Here is a 21,924-nt window from a genome sequence, read left to right on the forward strand (position 1 = left end):
AGGAATCTTTGGTTCAGCAGCATGTGAATGAGCAAGGTAGGCGGAAATTCCTCGCACTTCCGCTGCGAGCTGCTCCACACGATCAGACAATTGCTTTATCTCCATTGAGAGAAAAAAAAATATTCCCCCTACGGCCTCAGAGATATAGAGGAAAAAATATACACACTTTTTTTTTTTTTTTTTTTACAATTCTTTCCTGCTATTAAGTACCCTAGGATCTGCGGTCAGGCGGGTGATTCTGTTATGATTGAGTGACCGTAGGAGGCAGACACAAAAATAGAAGCTACGTCCAGAAAACCAGAGGAGCTGGCAACTATCCGATTGCAGACCCCTGAACCTATCAACACAACTAGCAGTAGCCGTGGGGGGTACCTACGGTGCCCTAGACCCCTCGAACACAGCCGGAGACCTATATAGCCTAAAGATAGAAAGGGAAATCTAAACTGCCCCAGAGCAGACCCCAAAGTAAAAGGCAGCCCCCAACATATAATGACGGTGAAGCAAGATGAAAAAACACTGACACAGATAGAAAGATAGGCTGAGCAAACGTTGGGGCCCAATCTAATCTAAACAGGAAAGGAAAGGAAAGCTGCTGTCTGCAATCGGCAAAAAACCCTATCAAAAACATAGGCCAGCAAGCTGAAATGGAAAAAGACCCTGAAGCAACTAAGCTTCAAAAGTAAATCAGCACTCTGGTATTTTCAGGAGACAGAGCTAAGGAGTTCAGCTCACCCCAGCAGGGAATGGCTGAAATCCAGAAAAAACAAAGCAAGGCACAATTGCAAAAAGCAAGGAAGAAAACTTAGCTTTAGCAGAGCAGGAATTCAGACTGGACTCCAAGGATACCACAGAGAAATCACCCGCAGGGAGAATGGGCGTATGCATCCTTATATCCAGTCTGTGACTCCACTCAGCCAGTCATCATCATTAATCTCAGGTGTCTGATAATCAGACTCACTACCTCTCCTTACCAGAAGAGGGAGTTCCTCGGGCCTCAGTGATGAAGGGGAAAATGAACTCACAACACTAACCAGAAAATAATATGTTTGCAAGTTTTCAGAGCACAGAAGCTCCTTCTTCAGGCTGGATTACAAATGAATTAATAAGAAAAAGGCACAACATTTCAGTGATATTACAGTAGGACATTTGTTCATGAGGTGGGAGAGGTGATGCCACCTAAAGATTAGCCATGGAAATCAAATTAGACATTTATGTACATCAATTTTTCTGGCTAACACGGTATTACAATAAAATGTATTAAAATCACAGAAGAAAATCCAGTTCACCACCTGCGATTCCACACTTCTGAAGCATGGATAGCATCTGGGCAGGGTGCACACCCAATGGAGAAAGCAGAAAAATCCAGCTCAAATGCACTCTTTGTTCTTGACAAAGAGAACATGTCACTCTTAACGCATCTAAAGATGTCTGTATTCTCTTTTTTTGAACACACAATTTTAATCTTTGCTTCATGTGCTTTGGAAAATAAAATGCACATTTTTGGACTTCATCTGTGAGATGGATTTTTCTGCTTTCTCCAACAAAATGTATTATTGTACATCACTCTACAGGAGTAAGAGAAGATCCCACTGACCACGAGAGTCTACAACTTACAAGAGGGAGAGAGGACCCCGCTGACCATGGTAGCTCAAACTCTACATGAGTGATTAGAGGATCCCGCTGACCACGAGGGCTAACAATCTATAGGAGAGAGAGGACCCTGCTGGCTATAAGAACTTACAATCTACAGGAGTAAGAGAGGACCCCCACTGACCAGAAGATCTTACACTACAGGAGTGAGCGAGGATCCCGTTGACCAAGAGAGCTTACACTCTGCAGGAGAGAGAGGACTCCGCTGACCATAAGAGCTTACACTCTACAGGAGAGAGAGGACCCCGCTGACCATAAGAGCTTACAATCTACAGGAGAGAGAGGACCCCACTGATCATAAGAGCTTATACTCTATAGGAGAGAGAGGACCCTGCTGGCTATAAGAACTTACAATCTACAGGAGTAAGAGAGGACCCCCACTGACCAGAAGATCTTACACTACAGGAGTGAGAGAGGATCCTGTTGACCAAGAGAGCTTACACTCTGCAGGTGAGAGAGGACTCCGCTGACTATAAGAGCTTACAATCTACAGGAGAGAGAGGACCCCACTGATCATAAGAGCTTACACTCTACAGGAGAAAAAGAGAGAGGACTGTGCTGTCCATGAGAGTTTACACTCTACAGGAGTGAAAGACTTGCTTAAGTGACTATGGATATGGAAAACCTTTCTGCTGTACAAACTGTGCTCTACTAAAAACGTGATATCTGTGATGGCCCAGGTACTGACCACCACTGTCCAAGGTATGTTGTCTATAAGAAGTCATAGCTGCAGGGCATTAGGAGGAGGCCCCGCAAAAAGATATTAACCTGCAAGTTTTTTTTTCTGCAAACTGCAAATCGAATCTCAATTTGTTTGAATTCGCGTGAAACCACAAATTTCAGGAAATTTAACTCAAACTCAATCCTCCACAGATCGATCCACTTATCATTAGACATACATTCATACAATAGTCAAAAGGATTCTGTAGAATTTAATGGTTTCATTTAAAAGACTTACCATTCCCACCCTCAAGTCCAAGTAATCATGGTGCAATGTCATGCCCACACCTCTCACAGTCATAGTTTAATAAAATAGATTTTTTTAACAAATTTTGGAAAAAACAATGCTTTTTGATTGATTGCATAGATTTCTAGATATAGCAGTACTTCCTTCTGTAAATCAAGTATTGCATCAATGAAGTTGTTTGATATACAATGTGATACATTAATATTTAATCGACTACCGACTCCCTGCAATGTTATCTAGATGTTCAGCAGATTACAAAAATATTATTTTTTTTTAACTTTTTTAATGATAATATCCTGCACGTAACCATCAGGACCCTACAGATTGGTGCTGCCACACTATTGGGCCGCCCATGGGATGTCACTCTGTCCTGTCACTCTTTACAGCCCTGCCTATAAATTACAAGGTGAGTGGAGAGACTTTACTTAGAGAAAGAGCAGGTAAGATTATACTTACAGTCTTTTACATTGACTCATATCAGTTAGTTTTATTTCATTGTATTTTTTTTTCAGATGTCACAAAATGAAGTTTCTGCATATTTGTGCTGCATTCCTGCTGGCAACTTTACTAACACAGATAAAAGCAACTTCCAGTCAAGGTAAATTGTTTTTCTTTGTAATTGTGTTACAACATAATGCAATATCATTATCAACTATGGGAAAAAAAAATATTTTTTTTTCATTACAATTTTGAACAGTAATTTTTGGGGTATGTGCACACATTTATATTTGCAGCAAACTTTCGTGCTACAAAGACCAGAGTGTTGGCAGGAAAAACACTGTGTAAATTAAGCACCATGTGGCTGTATTTTCTGCGTGTTCTTGTGTGCGTTTTTGATGCGTTTTTTACTTACGTTTTTTTCCCCATTCATTTGAATGGATGAAAAAAATTGCAAAAAAGCTGGAAGAATTGACCCTGCTGCAGATTAAAAAAGAAAAAAAACTTTCTGAAGGCTCAAATCTATAAGGAAAGTTGCATGTGCTTGAAATTTCACAAATTCTGCATTGAGAAAACACAGCAAAAACACAGTGTGTGAACAAGCGCTTACATAAATGTCACTGCTCTGTAACTTATATCTTTCTTTGCAGGATTCCATATACATAACACTGGTAATAGTTCAACGGTTGTAATATATCCTACGGATGCATTTTTATTGGGGTGTTAAATGAAGAATGTTCACACATTGCATATATTTCCTGCATTTTTTACCAAACCGTTTTTGCAGTGACAAAAGCAGCATTTTAATGCTCCAGAAAACTGAATAAGATTTCTGAAATCTCATGTCCATGTTGCTTTTTTATTTTATTTTTTCATTGAAGATTTGAAGCCGTTTTAGTGTTTTTGCAACATGTTTCACCCATTTTAATGAATGGGGAAAAAAAACAACACACTAAAACACAAAAAAAACGCATGCAAAAACGTAACTGGGCATGCACCCACAAACTGCTGTACAGTACTCAGCAGTCTCCAGCAGTCTCATAGATAATTAATGGAACAATGACTTACATATGATACAAAGGATTGCTCCATTCTCAGGATCTTTACCGATAATTGTAAATGAAATGACAAGAAAAGATAATTGCTAAAAGGTTTTTCCTCCCTTGGCAAGATATTCCATACTTGTATAGTACAGATGGGACCTGCGTGTTTCTTGACATCGGGGCCCGGAGGGTATGTTTCCACGGTCAGTATTTGCTGCGGATTGGACGCTGCGTACAGCTGCAGCGTCCAATCCACAGCGTCCAGATATTACAGCATAGTGGATGGGATTTTCTGAAATCCCATCTCCACTATGCATTCAAACACCGCAGTGTGGATCACTGCACGAAGTGTCAGAGGCACTTCAATTGCAGAGAGAGGAAGAAAAATGGATTCTCTTGTGTGATCACACCAAGGTTTGTAATGTGAAATTTTAACCTTATGGATCACTCTAGAGAATCCATTTTTCCTACTCTCTATATATATTGGAAACTCCCCAAAAGTTATACCATCTAAAAAAGTGCATTCATCAAATACTTCAAAATTCTTGTCAGGAAATTTTTTTTACCTTTCACGTTTTCCTCAAATGTGTTGCTTTATCTCCATTTTTTCCCTTTTTATAAGGAACTAGCTGAAGAGCCCGGCGCTGCCCGGGCATAGTAACTAACTCTGGTTAGTTATAACAAATTATAATTATCCTCCATCCCATAGTCCCGTGCCCATATATCAGGGCCGGACTGGGACAAAAAAGCAGCCCTGCCACACAAACCCCACCAGCCCACAAACTATAACACTCCTCACCTCAGTCAGTGAATTTTGCTTTACTTTGTCGTGCTCCTCAATCTCCTAAAAGCAGACATTTCAAGAGCCACATGTGAATGGCACCACACTGCGTATGATCGACCACAGCTGCATTTACATGCTGCTCTACATAGTTCCAATTTTCAGGATCATGGGGGTCCCAGCAGTCGGATCTCCAGCAATTGAAAAGTTATCCCCTATCCAGAGGAGAGGGGATTACATGGGATAATGCATTTAAACCGTTTTTCCAATATTTTATTTTTATTTGGCCATAGTAATATTTAAAATACTAAACCAAAATTGACCCTCCCAAAGTACAATGTGGCCTCTTTGACAACAAGACAGGAGAAGTGGGTAGTGTGCAAGTCATACAGGTCTGGCTCCAGGTTTTTGAGGGCCCCGGGTGAAAGTTTCAGTGGCCCCTTTAACACATACCACAATTCATAATGCACATATACAGCAGAGAAATCTAGGTATACAATGCCAAAGATTTCACTTCTTACATTACATGAGTGATAACTATTGTACAATAGGTCAGAAACCAGACAGTATAGTCCTCCATACAGAATAATGAGCCCCATATAATGCTCCATACAGAATAATGAGCCCCATATATTGCTGCATACAAAATAATAAGCCCCATATAATGCTCCATATTGTATTATGAGTACCACATAGTGCTCCATACAATATATTGAGCCCCATATATTGCTCCATACAGTATTATGGGTATGCCAAAGTGCTCCATACAGTATAATGAGCCCCATATTTTGCTCCATACAGCATTGTGGGTACCACATAGTGTTCCATACAGTATAATGAGCTCCATATATTGCTCACCATATATTGCTCCCAGCAGTATAATGAAACCCATATAATGACCCCAAACACTATAATGAGCCCCAGATAATGCTCCAAACAGTGGAATGAGCCCTACATAATACTGCATACAGTATAATGAGCCCCATACCTTGCTCCATACAGAATGGGCCCCATATAATGCTGCATACAGAATAAGTTCCATATAATGCTCAGTACTTTATATGATGGGTCCGATACATTGCTACAAACAGAATGGGGTTCATATAATGCTCCATATATAATGGGCCCCATATGATGCTCCATTATATGATGGGCCCTATATAATGCTCCATATATAATGGGCCCCATATGATGCTCCATTATATGATGGGCCCCATATAATGCTCCATATATAATGGGCCTCATATGATGTTCCCGTATATAATGGGCCCCATATTATGCTTCAGTATAATGGGCCCCATATGATGCTCAATACATAATGTTCCCCATATGATGCTTCAGTATATGATGTACCCCATATGATGCTCCAGTATATGATGGGCCCCATATATGGCTCAAAACATTTAAAAAAAAGAAACCTAAAATCCTCCCCTCTCCTCGCTGGCCGCTACTCTTCTCTGGACACCTTAGCGTCACCATCTTCCGGCTCTCTGCACTGTGACTCTTCAGGCAGAGGGCGCACAGAAGTGACCTCATCGCACCCGCTGACCTGAAACGTCACAGTCAGAAGACGCCACAGCGGAGGAGCAGGAAGAGGTACGTATCGCAAGTGCCGGGGCCATGAGCAAGTGGGGAGGGGCAGACTCTCTATTAGCCCATGTGGCAACAGTTTAGTTCCACAGCAGAGAAAGGCTATGTTATGGATCTGACACGTTGCCACATGGGTTAATAAAGAGTCTGCCGCTTTCCACAATTTATCAGAGTGATTATATATATTAAATATATACACATACACATATATACATGCATATACACACAGACACACACATAATAAGCTCAGATACTGAGAATTACACCAATTATACAGGACAGAAGTATACACAGCTCCACAATATATACTGTGGTAAGGAATATAGAGTGCAGCTGTGTATATAGTGTATAGTCGGACTCACCCTCGCAGACACGCTCAAAGACATGCATGCAGACATGTACAGAAAGACACTCACACACTCACTTAGATAAGTACATAGATATGCTTATAGACACTCTTATATACGCACGCACACAAACATGCTTATAAACAATCGCACGGAGAATCGCACGCATGCAAGCAGACACACACGCAGACACACACGCAAGCAAACACACAAGCAGACATGCACGCAAGAAAACACGCATGCAAGCAAGCAGACATGCAGTCTAGCTTGCAGGCATGCTTATAGAAATGATTATACACATGCATGCAGACATGCTTATAGACACACCCACAGACACGCTTGCAACATGCATAAAGACACGCTTATAGACACACTCGCAGACATGCTCAAATGCATACACATCCTCCATCCCATAGTCCCATGCCCATATACCCATCACACATCCTCCATCCCATAGTCCCATGCCCATATACCCGTCATACATATACTTCATCCCATAGTCCCGTGCCCATGTACCCATCATACATATCCTCCATCCCATAGTCTCGTGCCCATATACCCATCATACATATCCGCCATCCCATAGTCCTGCGCCCATATACCCATCATACATATCCTCCATCCCATAGTCGAGTGCCCATATACCTATCACACATCCTCCATTCCATAGTCCCGTGCCCATATACCCATCATACATATCCTCCATCCCATAGTCCAGTGCCCATATACCCATCACACATCCTCCATCCCATAGTCAACCATTATGATATCATAATGAGCGGCAGGGCTTGCAACCTATGATGACATCAGCGTCGCCATGGCAACCATTATGACATCATAATGAGGGGCGGGGCTTGATGCACACACACTTTTTCCCCATTATGTAGATAGGGCCAAAATTGTTTGGTGAATTGGAACGCGCGGGGTTAAAATTTCGCCTCACAACATCGCTTAGGACATTCTCGGGGTCCAGATGTGTGACTTTGCCAAATTTTGTGGCTGTAGCTGCGACGGTGCGGATGCCAATCCCGGACATACACACATACACACATACATACATACACACACTTGAGCTTTATATATTAGACAAGGGATAACAGGCGAAAATGGACCCCAAAATTTGTTATGCAATTTTTACTTGGCGTGACAGTATCACATATGTGGTTGTACACTACTTTTTTCCACTAAAATACTATTTAGCACCAAATTTTGAATTTCCACGAGGGGCAATAAGATAAAATGGACCCCATAATTTTTATGCGATTTTTATTGAACGGGGCAGTGCCCCATATGTTGTGGTACACTATCGCTGAGCATGACAGGGATCAGATGGGGAGGAGCGCAACATGGCTTTTAGAATGCAGATTCTGTTTGAACAGATTGGGGGCTCCATTAGCCGAGCCAATGAGGTGCCAAATAAACAGACCCTCCCCCAAGTGATTTAACATTAGAAGCTTCAGTGCTTGAGGGTTTCATCTAGGGTTATGGTTAGTATTTTGAACCCACATGTGTCTCACAGAATTGTATAACATTGGAAGGTAGTACTTAATATTTTAGTTGTAAAAAGGTAATTTTTGAATTTGCTGCAAATTTGTCAGTTACACAAGGTTTAATAGGTGAAACTGTACCCCACAATTTATTGCGTAATTTCTCCAGAATGCTTTGATACCCTATTTGTCATCGGAAACTACTGTTGGAACACATATTAGGGCTGAGAAGGAAGGAGCACTGTTTGGCTTTTGGAGCACAGAATTTGCTAGAATAATTTGCGGGCGACATTTGCATAGCCCCTAAGGTGTCAGAACAGTACAAAACCCTAAAATGTGACCCCATTGTAGAAACTGCACCTCTCAATGAATTCATCTTTGGCTGCAGTGACTATTTTGTATTATCCAGATATAACCAGCTTACGGCCCATACATTGTTCCTCCATACAGTGTAGAACTCCCAAATAGTCTAGAGCCCCCTTACATTGTGCGCAGCTTGTACTCCTGGAGACACGCACCCCGCAAATTGATAAACGCGCTCTCCCCAAAACGATGCCAAACATGTGGCTGTTTACCGTGGTTTAGGCACAGTGGGGTTTAGAAGGAGGGGGGCATTTGGATTTGGGAGCACACATTTCACTTGATTTTATTTGAGGGGGTAGGAGAATGTTCCTTTTTTCAAAGTCTTTGTTCTACCGGTAACGTAGGACCCCCTATAATTCCAGTGACAGGTGACAGACCTGAGTGGGGGCTGGGGCAGGATAAGTTAGGGTATTCATTTGTAACATTTTGGGGGATAAAGCTGGGATCACATTCTTGCATTCTACTCTGAGCACTTACGTTGGGGTTTCCATGTAAATCCTAGAAAAATGCAATTCAGACAAAACCCAGTTGGAACCACCCACCACAATGAGGCAGTTAGAAACACTTTAGACTCCTTTCAGCATCTGTTGAGATGATATCCATCTTTTTAGGGGCACACAGAATTGTGGTCTTCCACACTTATGCGCTAAAAAAAATTCTAAAATAATGTGACACCACCGGAACAGAGACTAGAGAGAGTCAAAAGTGACTCCACGTGCCTCATAAGTGAGTGCTTCCATCGGGGCTTTGTCTGAATTGCGTTCTTTGGGTTTTACATGGAAATCCTGACATACAAGCTCACAGGAGAGCGTAAGATAAATGTAACCCGAGCTGTACTCTGATTTTTGGGAGGCAGATTGAACAAACAGACAGCAGTTCAAGAATAGTTCTTATTCTTGCAATGCTCACCATACGGTATAAGTGATAAAACCGCTTTATTGTCTGGGTCGGTGAGATTCCAGTGATACCAGATTTATAACAGGGATTTTAAGTTTTGCTGCAAAAAAACCTGTTTAACCCCTTTCCGACATCGGTGTGACGAACAGCCCACGGCCGTTCGTCCACTTACGGAGGCGACTAACGGGGGTCCCGCTGCCACCAAAACGCGACGGACAGCGGACCCTGTGTCACCACTATGTCACAGTCCCACCACTGACACGGGTGTATCAGCGGACGGAGGGACGAGACACAATGCCGGCACACGGCTATCACAGGCGCAGTGGGGCTTATCTTAGTTATCCCACCACTGGCACCATGTGACAAAAATATCCAGCAAGCTAATCTCGCTCTACAATTTGCCGCAGGGGGAGTTTAATTTGGATGCCCCACCACTGCTATCAATCTTCCAAGTACTGCGGGGATTTATGTATATCCCACTTTCTCAGTTCCACTTTGGAACTCGCAGCTCTCCGGCGCCCCCCTTACCCTCAGGTCAGTCAGGGAACTGCACCTAGGATAATTAGTCGCCGGACGGGCTGCCTGTTGTGAACCGGCAATTAGGCTTCTGCAGTAAGGGAATTATCAGCTGTGGCCGCAGCCCCTCATTCAGCTATATAAGACCCTTCTAGACTGCCAGCAAGCCGCAATAGCCGTGCACAACATGCTGCCACCAGTCACGGTTACTTAATTCACAGTGTTAAATTAAGAGGGTCCGTGGCAAACCCCTTGAATTAGTAGCGATTATCTATCAAAGGCGTATAGTTCGAGTCTTAGAGCATAGAGACAGATCTAAATAATTATTTCATTTATTTTCCGAAAGAGGACAGTGATTACAGATAAAAGTTGCTATAAAATTGAGACATAAAATATGTACAGTACAGGTATAAAATAAAAGTGGAGAAAACAAAGAGATTACACTCACAGTTCCATATTGTTCCTTAGGCAGACCATGCGGCTAAGGTGGGTGGAGGCGGAGCTGCACTTCTCCGCTCATCTGGGTCTTTCTAGCACGACGACTTGAGCTGTTCTGCCCTGGTTTTGTCCAGGAAATGCTTTATAGACTTGCTATGTGACATCACGGAGAGATGCATGCTGGGTTAATCCCACCTCTCCCTTTTGGATTTAGAATTACACTAGAAAACTTATACTAATCATAACTCCGTGGGGGCAGCCCGCACAGACACATATAGGGCATCATTGGTTGTGATTTGTTGAGTACAATAATTCAAGACCAAATATGCAGTAGTTCTGATACACCGTTTAGCTGGAACACATATCTCAGGTTCTGAAAGGATTACGCTTCGCAAGAACCACGGCAGCGACGCTGTGACCGCCCGGATTACAAAAATATGATTTTTATATCTCTAGGGTATATGGTTTTCGCAGGTCAGGCTCTTAAAGGTTTACTTCTGATTCCTGATTTCAAACAAAGAGTTTATTTACCGCACTTTTTTTTCTCTTTCAGCTGAGGCTGAGAGAAGCCAAATGATGTGGCAGGAAGTTGATTTATAATCACCTGGGGGGAAGGGAAGCTCCAGCAGGGTGCAATGTAACTGAGACACTGGCAGGCAGCTTCTTACAAAATGGAGGATTTTTTAGCACAGTGCAACAGAAAACATATCTTGCAGACATTGTACATCACACCTCCCCCCTTAAGAGGGCGCTAAGGAGGCATTACATCTCGGTAATCGGCCATGCGCACCTCAGCGGGTTCGCCCCGGCGGGACAACCCATCGGCATTGCCGTTTTCACTGCCCTTCCTGTGTTTTACAGTGAAGTCGTACTGTTGAAGGGCAAGGCTCCAGCGGAGCAACCTTCCATTGGTTCCGGACACTGTGTGCAACCAGCTCAGAGGGTTGTGGTCAGTTACCACCGTGAAGGCGCGCCCGTACAGGTAGGGCTGCAAACGTTGCAGTGCCCACACCATGGCCAGACACTCCTTCTCGATGGTCGAGTATGCCACTTCCCTCGGCAAAAGTTTCCGGCTCAGGTACAACACGGGGTGTTCTTGGTCCCCCGAGTCGACCTGGCTAAGCACAGCACCGAGGCCAAACTCGCTGGCGTCGGTCTGTACCAGAAACGGGCGACTGCTGTCGACTGCTCTCAACACTGGAGAGTTGCACAGGGCTGCTTTCAAAGCTTGGAAATCCGCCTCACAGTCATCTGTCCAGTTGACTGTTTGGGGTAGCCTCTGCTTGGTGAGGTCAGTCAAGGGTTTGGCAAGGGCGCTATAGTCCTGTACGAACCGCCTATAGTACCCTGCAGTGCCCAAGAAGGACTTCACCTGTTTCTTGGTCCTGGGGGTGGGCCAGGACACAATTGCGTCCACTTTTTCTGGCTCTGGACTCATGGAACCCCCGCCTACCCGGTGCCCCAGGTAGTGGACCTTGCGCATGCCTATCTGGCACTTCCCCGGCTTGATGGTCAGGCCTGCCTGGTGAAGACGCTTGAGCACCTCCTGGAGGTGCTGAAGGTGTTCCTCCCAGGTGGAACTGAAGACGGCAATATCGTCTAAGTACGCCACCGCGTACTCCTCCAGTCCCCGAAGCAGGTGGTTGACCATCCGCTGGAAAGTGGCAGGGGCATTCTTCATGCCGAAGGGCATGACCGTGGACTCGTACAGTCTAAAGGGGGTGATAAAGGCGGATTTCTCCTGCGCCTCAGAGCTCAGGGGAATCTGCCAGTATCCCCGACTCAAATCCATGATGGATATGTAGTTGGCGTTTGTCAACCGCTCGAGCAGATCCTCGATGCGCGGCATCGGGTGGGCATCAGAGGTTGTGATGGCGTTGAGCCCCCTGTAGTCCATGCAGAACCTGGTGGTTCGATCCTTTTTAGGCACGAGGACTACAGGTGAAGCCCACGAACTTTTTGACCGTCGAATCACCCCCAGCCTTAACATCTCATCGATCTCTTGGCGCATGACTTGTTGCACCGTTTCAGAGATCCGATAAGGTGTTCGCCGTAATGGGGCGTGATTCCCGGTGTCCACCTCATGAACCGCTAACTCCGTTCTCCCAGGACGGTTGGTGAACACGGGCCGGAAGAGTTCCAGGGTGGCCATCAACTGCAACCGCTGGGACACGGTGAGCGAACCACTTATCTCCATGTCCCCAATGGACCCATTGGCCTTGGCCTGGGCCAGCATGTCCAGGAGGGGATCTTCCTCCCCATCCTCTGGCAGATTGCAGACCGGTAGGACGCAAGCTTCACGTTCGTAGTGCGCCTTCAGCATGTTGACGTGAAAGGCCTAGCGCCTACCCCGAGCATGGTCAAGCGTGACCACGTAGGTGACCGGGTTGAGCTGTTGGTGGACGACGTACGGGCCTTCCCAGGCTGCCTGAAGCTTATCCGTTGGTACAGGGACCAGCACCCACACCTTTTGACCCACCTGGTAGGTCCGCTCCCGGGCGTTCTGGTCGTACCAGCGCTTCTGGTCAGCCTGAGCCTGCGTCATGTTGTCATGCACCAACTGCGTCAAGGTCTGCATCTTGTCACGGAAGCGCATGACATAATCCACGATGGACACTTCTGTGGGGTTTGGCTCATCTTCCCAGGACTCTCTTATCAACCCAAGGGGTCCCCGGACTCGCCTGCCATACAGGAGCTCGAAGGGGGAGAACCCGGTCGAGGCCTGCGGAACTTCTCTGTTAGCGAACAGCAGGTGTGGGAGGTGCCGCTCCCAGTCGCGCCCTTGGGTCTCAACCAGTATGCGGAGCATCTGTTTGAGGGTACCGTTGAAACGTTCACACAAACTATTAGTCTGTGGGTGATACGGACTCGATACCAGCTGCGTCACCTGCATTTTCTCACAGAGAGCCTCCATTAGGCGAGACATGACTTGTGGCCCTTGATCGGTAAGCATCTCCCTGGGAAATCCTACTCTTGAAAAGATGGTCACCAGTGCGTCAGCCACCTTATCTGCCCTGGTTGAAGACAGAGCTACTGTCTCTGGGTACCGGATAGCGTAGTCTACCACGGTGAGAATGTAGCGCTTTCCGGAGCTGCTGGGGACGGCCAGCGGGCCTACGATGTCCACCGCTATTCTCTGGAAAGGCTCCTCTATCACCGGCAAAGGAATAAGGGGAGCCTTAAGAGCAGGCCCCGCCTTACCCACTTTTTGACAGGTGGCACAGGAGCGGCAGTAGTGTGTTACATCTGTCCCCATCTTGGGCCAATAGAAGTGTTGAGACAGCCGTGCCTTTGTTTTGCTGATCCCCAAGTGTCCAGAGAGTGGAATCTCATGGGCAATCCGCAACAACTCAGTTCTGAACTGATAGGGGACGACCAGCTGTCTTTCCCTCAACCACTCCTTTTTAGGATCTCCGGGTACTGTCTCCCGGTACAACCTTCCTCGTTCCCAGAACACCTTCTCCTTATCAGACTCGGAGGTGGGCGTCTTGGCGAGACCTCTCAATTTCTCCAGGCTGGCATCTGAGTGCAGAGCAGCCTGGAACTCCATGCTGGAGGCTGCCAGAAGTGACGTCAGGGTCCCCTCTTTACTGGGACCCTCTGGAACCGGCTCTGGGTTCACCTCTGGTTCAGTCTCTCCGGTAGCAGCAGAGGGTCCAGAAGACAGTGCGTTACCTGCGATCTGGGCACTCTGACTGCGTGTGACAGCTGCTATGTATGCTGTCTCCCTGGGGATTTCTACAGACCCACCAGCCGGTGCTGGCTTGGGCTCTACCTCCCCATCCACCCCCAACACTTCAGGAGCAGTGCTACTTATGGGCCAGTTACCTTCCTCGGTGGCACTGGTCAGCTGCATGGCATTACCTTCCTCATGGTCCCCATGCACCTCCCCATTTCCTTGAGCACCGTTGCTTACTCCTGCCAGGGGTTCCTCAGCCGTCTCACTCCGCAGAGTGACGGGGCTGAGCACTTCGGTACCTGTGGACACATCTACCGCTTCAAAGAAAGGGTTAACGGGTTCAGTCGGCACAGATACATCAACATCATCATCATCCTTCCTAGGAGAAGAATGGTTATCAGTTTGCTTTGGTACATTCACATCAGCATCAGCATCGTACCTGGGGAAGGAATGGTTGTTAGTTGCATCATTACTCATCAAGGCATTAGCAGGTAACACATTCAGTTTCCCCTCAACAAACTCTTCATCATCAGGGTTAACGTTACCCTTATTATCAGTTTGGGGAAGGGTGTCAGGGACGTAGTATGCAACCATCCGCCCCAAGTCAGTCCCCAATAAAACATCAGTGGGCAAATTTTCAGACACTCCCACCTCCCTCAACCCGCTCCCAGCACCCCAATCGAGATAAACTCGTGCCACTGGCAAGGGACAACGGGTGCCTCCAATCCCGGTGACAGTCAGGGTTTTCCCCTCAACAAACTCTTCTGGGGCCGCCAGTCCAGGACGGATGAGGGTTCGTTCAGCCCCGGTGTCCTTGAGGCCTGTAGCAAGACGGGCCCCCACCTGAACAGGTTGAACGTTGTCGTCAGCCCTCCCAACCACACCTCCCACCAAAAGAACAGAGGCGTTGGGCCCGGGGGCCTTGGCTGGGGGGTTCTTCGGCCTGTTCGGACAGGCGTAAAAGAAGTGACCAGGCCGCTGGCAGTGGTGACACAGGCGACTGTCAGTAGCCGGCCTGTTGTTGGCAACAGGGACAGGGCCTCCGGAGGGACGGCTAGCTGGGGCATTGGGGTTGGTTGCTGGCTTACCCCCTTTCCAGCTGGTGGCGACTGGCCTCCGCGTCTCGGGCTTCTGGTTGGCCTCGTGGTTGTCGGCGATCTGCGCCGCTTTGTCCGCGTTCGTCGGTTCGCGGTCCAGGATGAACTGTCGGACCTCAGCTGGGCAGAGATGCAGGAACTGGTCTTTGATCATCAGGTCCCGTAGCTGCTCAAAGGTTTCAACGGACAGTCCATGGATCCACTGGTCAAAGTGGGTCCTGAGTCCTTGCACCACATCACTGTAGCTATCATGTGGGCCACGTTGGAGGTGCCGGAACTTCTTTCGGTATACCTCAGGTGTCAGCCGATATTTGGCGATCAGCGCCTCCTTTATGGCGCGATAGTCATCATCATGTGCTTGCGGAAGAGAAGCAAATGCCTCCAGAGCTTTGCCTTTTAGCCCTGGGGTCAAGTACCTGGCCCATTGGTCTTCGGGCAGTCGGTACTGTCTGCAGGCTTTCTCAAAGGCTCGCAGAAACGTGTCCAAGTCCCCATCCTTTTCCATCACGGGAAAATGCTCTGGCCGGGGTTTAGGAGTCTGGACGCTGCTGGGCTCACTGGTTCGGGCTGTGGGGGCATTCCACCCCCGCTGGAGCATCTCCAGCTCATGGGCCCTCTGAGCTTCTGCATGGCGCTCACGTTCGGCTTGGGCCTCCTGCCGATATTGCTGGATCAGCCTCACCCGCCCATCCCTGTCTTCGGCGGGGAGTTCGTCCAAGGCCATTTGCAGATAGGGGTCCACCCCGTTCTGGTTGAATGTGGGGCCAGCGCTCAGGAGTGGAGCCTCTGCTGCAGCCCCATTGCAACTTGGGCCAACTTCTGCGCTCGCTGGATTCTGGTCGTTGTCCAGCTGCACTAGAGCCGCGATCATTTGAGCTCTGTTTTTGTTCGTGGCGTCAAGGCCTTGGTACGTGCATAACGCAGCAAGAACTTCCTTTGTCTGCCGGTTGTACCAAGGTTCTCCTTTTGCCGCCATGGTTGCCAAATAAAAGATAGAAAAAGAAAAAAGAAGAAACGGGAGGGGGATACTTGCAAGTACACACTAATGTCTCAGGACTAGTAACCACTGAGTCTGTTCTCCAAAACCTATGATGCAGGATTCCCGCAGGAACCGTGCAGGTTTTTAGTGAGAGGAATGATTGCTCAAACCAAATCACTAATGCTCTAGGATTATCCCACCGCTCTGCCACCAGTATGTGACGAACAGCCCACCGCCGTTCGTCTACTTACGAGCGACACTAATGGGGGTCCCGCTGCCACCAAAACGCGACGGACAGCGGACCACTGCTATCAATCTTCCAAGTACTGCGGGGATTTATGTATATCCCACGTTCTCAGTTCCACTTTGGAACTCGCAGCTCTCCGGCGCCCCCCTTACCCTCAGGTCAGTCAGGGAACTGCACCTAGGATAATTAGTCGCCGGACGGGCTGCCTGTTGTGAACCGGCAATTAGGCTTCTGCAGTAAGGGAATTATCAGCTGTGGCCGCAGCCCCTCATTCAGCTATATAAGACCCTTCTAGACTGCCAGCAAGCCGCAATAGCCGTGCACAACGTGCTGCCACCAGTCACGGTTACTTAATTCACAGTGTTAAATTAAGAGGGTCCGTGGCAAACCCCTTGAATTAGTAGCGATTATCTATCAAAGGCGTATAGTTCGAGTCTTAGAGCATAGAGACAGATCTAAATAATTATTTCATTTATTTTCCGAAAGAGGACAGTGATTACAGATAAAAGTTGCTATAAAATTGAGACATAAAATATGTACAGTACAGGTATAAAATAAAAGTGGAGAAAACAAAGAGATTACACTCACAGTTCCATATTGTTCCTTAGGCAGACCATGCGGCTAAGGTGGGTGGAGGCGGAGCTGCACTTCTCCGCTCATCTGGGTCTTTCTAGCACGACGACTTGAGCTGTTCTGCCCTGGTTTTGTCCAGGAAATGCTTTATAGACTTGCTATGTGACATCACGGAGAGATGCATGCTGGGTTAATCCCACCTCTCCCTTTTGGATTTAGAATTACACTAGAAAACTTATACTAATCATAACTCCGTGGGGGCAGCCCGCACAGACACATATAGGGCATCATTGGTTGTGATTTGTTGAGTACAATAATTCAAGACCAAATATGCAGTAGTTCTGATACACCGTTTAGCTGGAACACATATCTCAGGTTCTGAAAGGATTACGCTTCGCAAGAACCACGGCAGCGACGCTGTGACCGCCCGGATTACAAAAATATGATTTTTATATCTCTAGGGTATATGGTTTTCGCAGGTCAGGCTCTTAAAGGTTTACTTCTGATTCCTGATTTCAAACAAGGAGTTTATTTCCCACACTTTTTTTTCTCTTTCAGCTGAGGCTGAGAGAAGCCAAATGGTGTGGCAGGAAGTTGATTTATAATCACCTGGGGGGAAGGGAAGCTCCAGCAGGGTGCAATGTAACTGAGACACTGGCAGGCAGCTTCTTACAAAATGGAGGATTTTTTAGCACAGTGCAACAGAAAACATATCTTGCAGACATTGTACATCACAATCGGGCGTACATTTACGCCGATGTCGGACTCCCTCCCTTTGATGTGGGCTCCGGCAGTGAGCCCACATCTTTCTCATCTTTTGAACAGCTGACATGTGCCCGGAATAGCCCCAGGTGGAATTGAGATCCACCTACGGCTATTAACCAGTTAAATGCCGCTGTCAAATGCTGACAGTGGAATTTAACAAACGCTTCCAGCAATCGCGCCGGAAATACGCCCACTAGTAACCCCTGTCACGTGATCGCGGGTCACCGGTTCATTGGCATGACTATGGTTGTCAGTGCCGGCGTGCTGTGAGTGCCACCCGGTGGTCGGCGCTCAAAGCAAGTGAATAATTCTGCTATATAGAAACGATCTGATCATTGCCTCTATGTAGCAGAGCTGATCAGGTTGTGGCAGCTTCTAGTCTCCCATGGAGACTATTGAAGCATGCCAAAAGTAAAAAAAAAATGTTTTTAAAAATATAAAAAAATTAAAAAAAATATAAAAGTTCCAATCACCTCCTTTTCACCCCATTCAAATAAAACAATAAAAAAAATCAAACAAACACATATTTGGTATTGGCACGTTCAGAATTGCCCAATCTATCAATAAAAAAAGAGGACTAACCTGATCGCTAAACGGCATAGCGAGAAAAAAAGTCAAAATGCAACAACGGGCGATCAAAAGATTGTATCTGCACCAAAATGGTATAAATAAAAAAGTCAGCTCGGCTTGCAAGAAATAAAACCACAACCAACCACAAATCCCGAAAAATAGAGACACTTCGGGTATCGGAAAATGGCGCAATTTTTTTTTTTTAAACAAAGTTTGGAATTTTTTTCACCACTTAGATAAAAAAGAACCTAGGCATGTTTGGTGCCTTTGAACTCGTAATGACCTGGAGAATCATAATGGCAGGTCAGTTTTAGCATTCAGTGAACCTAGTAAAAACTAAAGTGTGTGATTGTACTTTTGTGCAGTTTCACCGCACTTGGAATTTTTTTCCATTTTCTAGTACACAACATGGTAAAACCAGAAACACAAAAACGAAAATACCTCTGGAGGTTAAGGGGTTAAATAAAAAAGTAAAAGTGTTTTGTTTTATTTCAACCAATGGTGTCGTTCAAAAGTACAACTCGTCCTGCAAAAAAACAAGCCCTCACACGGCCATATTGATGGAAAAATAAAAAAGTTATGACTCTGGGAAGAAGGGGAGTGAAAAATGAAAACACAAAACTGAAAAAAAACTCTGGGGGTTAAGGGGTTAAAAAACTTTTCTAACATATTTTGAGAGCTTTTTTATTTTTTGGCAAACAGTGCTGCGTGAAGGCACAACGAGTTGGACATTTTTTTGGTATCATTTTGGGGCACATTCAATTAAGCTATTGTTATGTCATGCGATCCCTGCGGCCAATCAGCAGCCTCTTCACACTACTCTCCTGCGGACAAATCAGAGTAGCTCTCACTTTCTCGGATGTCGCTGATTTGTTGGAAGGTGGCGAGAGTGAAGCCAGCTCTGATTGGCCACAGGGAGCACGTGACATTTTTTGACATAAGAATATCATGTGAGACCCGGAGACACCACTGAAACAGCACCGTCATCGGAGGTGAGTATAGGAGTATTAAAATTTTACTAAGAGGAAACATGGGGATTGAGAGGAGGTTGCCCGAGTAGTGGACATCCCCAGCCACGACATCTCTCACCCACGGTAGTCCAGGCAATGAAGTTCAGCTTGACAACTGTAGTCTAACAGGGAAAACGTATTTTTAATAACAAAGGAAAGATAAAGCAAGGGAGACACAAAGCGCAATAGGGTCTTATCTGATAGTAAGTTAGCACCTTTTAAGTAGGAAGCAGCTCATCTGGTATTAGGTGGTTAAAGCACATGTAGGAAAGGCTGCCGCAGATTCACAGGTCGGTCAACGACCCGACAATACAATACACTGCAGAGAAGATGTGGATTCCAGGCCGCGCTGCCCAAATAATAGATTTCCAAGATGTAGTAACAGTTAAGAAGTGGTTTAATCTACTCGTTTCAGGGTGAATACCACCCCTTCCTCAGGAAAATACCACATATAGCTTATGTGGTAATCTCCTGAGGAAGGGGTGGTATTCACCCTGAAACGTGTAGAGTAAATCACTTCTTAACTGTTACTACGTCTTGGAAATCTATTATTTGGGCAGCGCGGACTGGAATCCACATCTTCTCTGCAGTGTATAATAAACAAGGATGGAATAGCAGAAAAGGAGTACAACACTGGATTCCTGATCTGTCCCTGACACCCACAGCAGCTGCAGCAGCAGCTGAAGATCAACAGTAGTCCATGCGCTGAAGTCTGGGCCAGAGTCCTGGGGTCCTTGTTGCGGTCATTTGTTCTTTCAATCTTTGGGAACCCTTTTGAATTTCTGGAGCCCTTTCAAGCTCCTTTGAGTCCTTGGAGTCTGGGGCAACAGACCTCTCCTGTCCGAGGGTCTGACAGTGGCCCGGATGGAAATCACATCTGCCCTGGCCAACTTATCTGGGCAGTTCTGAGGAAGCAGTAACTTCCTCTCTCCTTGTGGCTGCAAGTCCAGCCTCTTAATTAACTGTTCACTGTCCCTAACTATACACAGCCATTTAAAGGGGAACATCCACAATAAAATACAAGGCTTAACAAATACAGCACATACAAGGCAGAAAACACATATGTGACATTAAAGTATAAAACACTATAACATACAGGTACATAACATATGTAGATGAAAGTGCACGGGGGTCACGCGGATAGAGAAGTGGGAACAACCGAGGGGACCTACCACCTCCTTATATTATTTTACCAGGAGGAAACATAGGGATTGAGAGGAGGTTGCCCGAGTAGTGGACATCCTCTTTAATTTCTTTAAGACACATCAGTCCTGACTGCAGTGACAATACATACAGTGTACCTTTAAATAGAATTGTAATAAGGAAAGGTCATAAATTATGATCTGAACTTGTTTTTATGCTTCACCAGTGCATTATAATTCATTAAATGTCTACATTAAAGTGTTTTTCAGCTAAAAACCTTATTTTATTAGAACTTAGCCTCCGTACATTAGCTTCTCATGCTAACTTACCAGACGCATCAGCTTATGTGCAGTTATGTACATGAGTTTCTAAGCATCAGACACCTAAGTTGTGTATTGATGCAGTTTTGTCAGTGTGTTTGCATCATCTGATTTATCCTTTTTTAAGGTGGAGAATACAAGTTAGAAGATGATGTTATTCTCGGATCTGTCAAACGCGCCAAGAAGCTGGTGGATTCAGCATACTTCCAGACTAGAACAAAGTAAGACTACCGAAGATGTATAACAATCACAGAAATGTGTCATAAGTCAAAATATCAGATTGTTCTATTCTGAAATGAAGTTGACCGTGCTTTTTCAGATGCAAAATGTTAAAAAAAATATTTTGTTTTAAAAAAATATTCCCAAAAAGATGGTTCTATATTCACCCGGTGGAATTGATCATATATGACAAAGCTGAAGGACTCAATAACCAATATGTATCGCTGCAGCGCATTGGTGACAGCGTTCATCAGATGATGTTCATCACATGACGCTCATTCAACCATCAAGTTACTTTTATTTAATGTATATGGTCTAAGATGTAAATTTGTAATCCATACTATTTCAATGTATTTTCAGTTTAAAGGTACGGTCAAAAAGGGAAGATGCAAGTATATCAGATGTAATGGCGTTCTTCAAGCAAGCCGTGGGAGCAACTAGAAATTTTATCCGATCAGCAGATTACTTGGAAGTCACTCGCCAACTGGTAACTGAGAAACTGAAGACCATGTACCCAGATGCCGTCAATGCCTCAGGTGCGCACCAATAATGATGACTACACAGACTGTTCTCTAAATACAGTATTGCTCTTTCATGCAAAGCATGCCGTAAAGTGGCATGTGATGAAACATGTTCTGTAGCTTATTTTTCTCACTGAATCTGTACTAAAAGAGTTGTTCACCCTGGGGAAATTTTTGGCAAGCACTGTAGCTCGCCCAATCGTAAGAGTGTGAAAAAAGTGGATGAGAATGTTGTTGTGGCGCCCCTGAGGGTTCAGTCGCCACAGAGGTACTGCACCTCCTCC

The 21,924-nt window shown here is 45.7% G+C and overlaps 1 protein-coding gene across 1 annotated transcript in view; it reads left to right on the forward strand.

Annotated features, from left to right (window-relative positions):
* Nucleotides 1–3,061: 3,061 nt before the first annotated feature.
* LOC141080384 (myeloperoxidase-like) overlaps nt 3,062–21,924 on the forward strand; it is a 57,081-nt gene continuing 38,218 nt past the window's right edge. The window contains exons 1-3 of the mRNA XM_073565548.1: nt 3,062–3,215; nt 21,028–21,121; nt 21,480–21,655. Of these exons, the coding sequence (XP_073421649.1) occupies nt 3,140–3,215; nt 21,028–21,121; nt 21,480–21,655 (346 nt within the window). The 5' untranslated portion in view covers nt 3,062–3,139. The remainder of the gene's footprint in view (nt 3,216–21,027; nt 21,122–21,479; nt 21,656–21,924) is intronic.

Source organism: Dendrobates tinctorius, unplaced genomic scaffold (genome assembly GCF_039654945.1).
Source record: "Dendrobates tinctorius isolate UK_male_01 unplaced genomic scaffold, ASM3965494v1 ptg000016l, whole genome shotgun sequence".
Classification (NCBI taxonomy): Eukaryota; Metazoa; Chordata; class Amphibia; order Anura; family Dendrobatidae; genus Dendrobates; species Dendrobates tinctorius.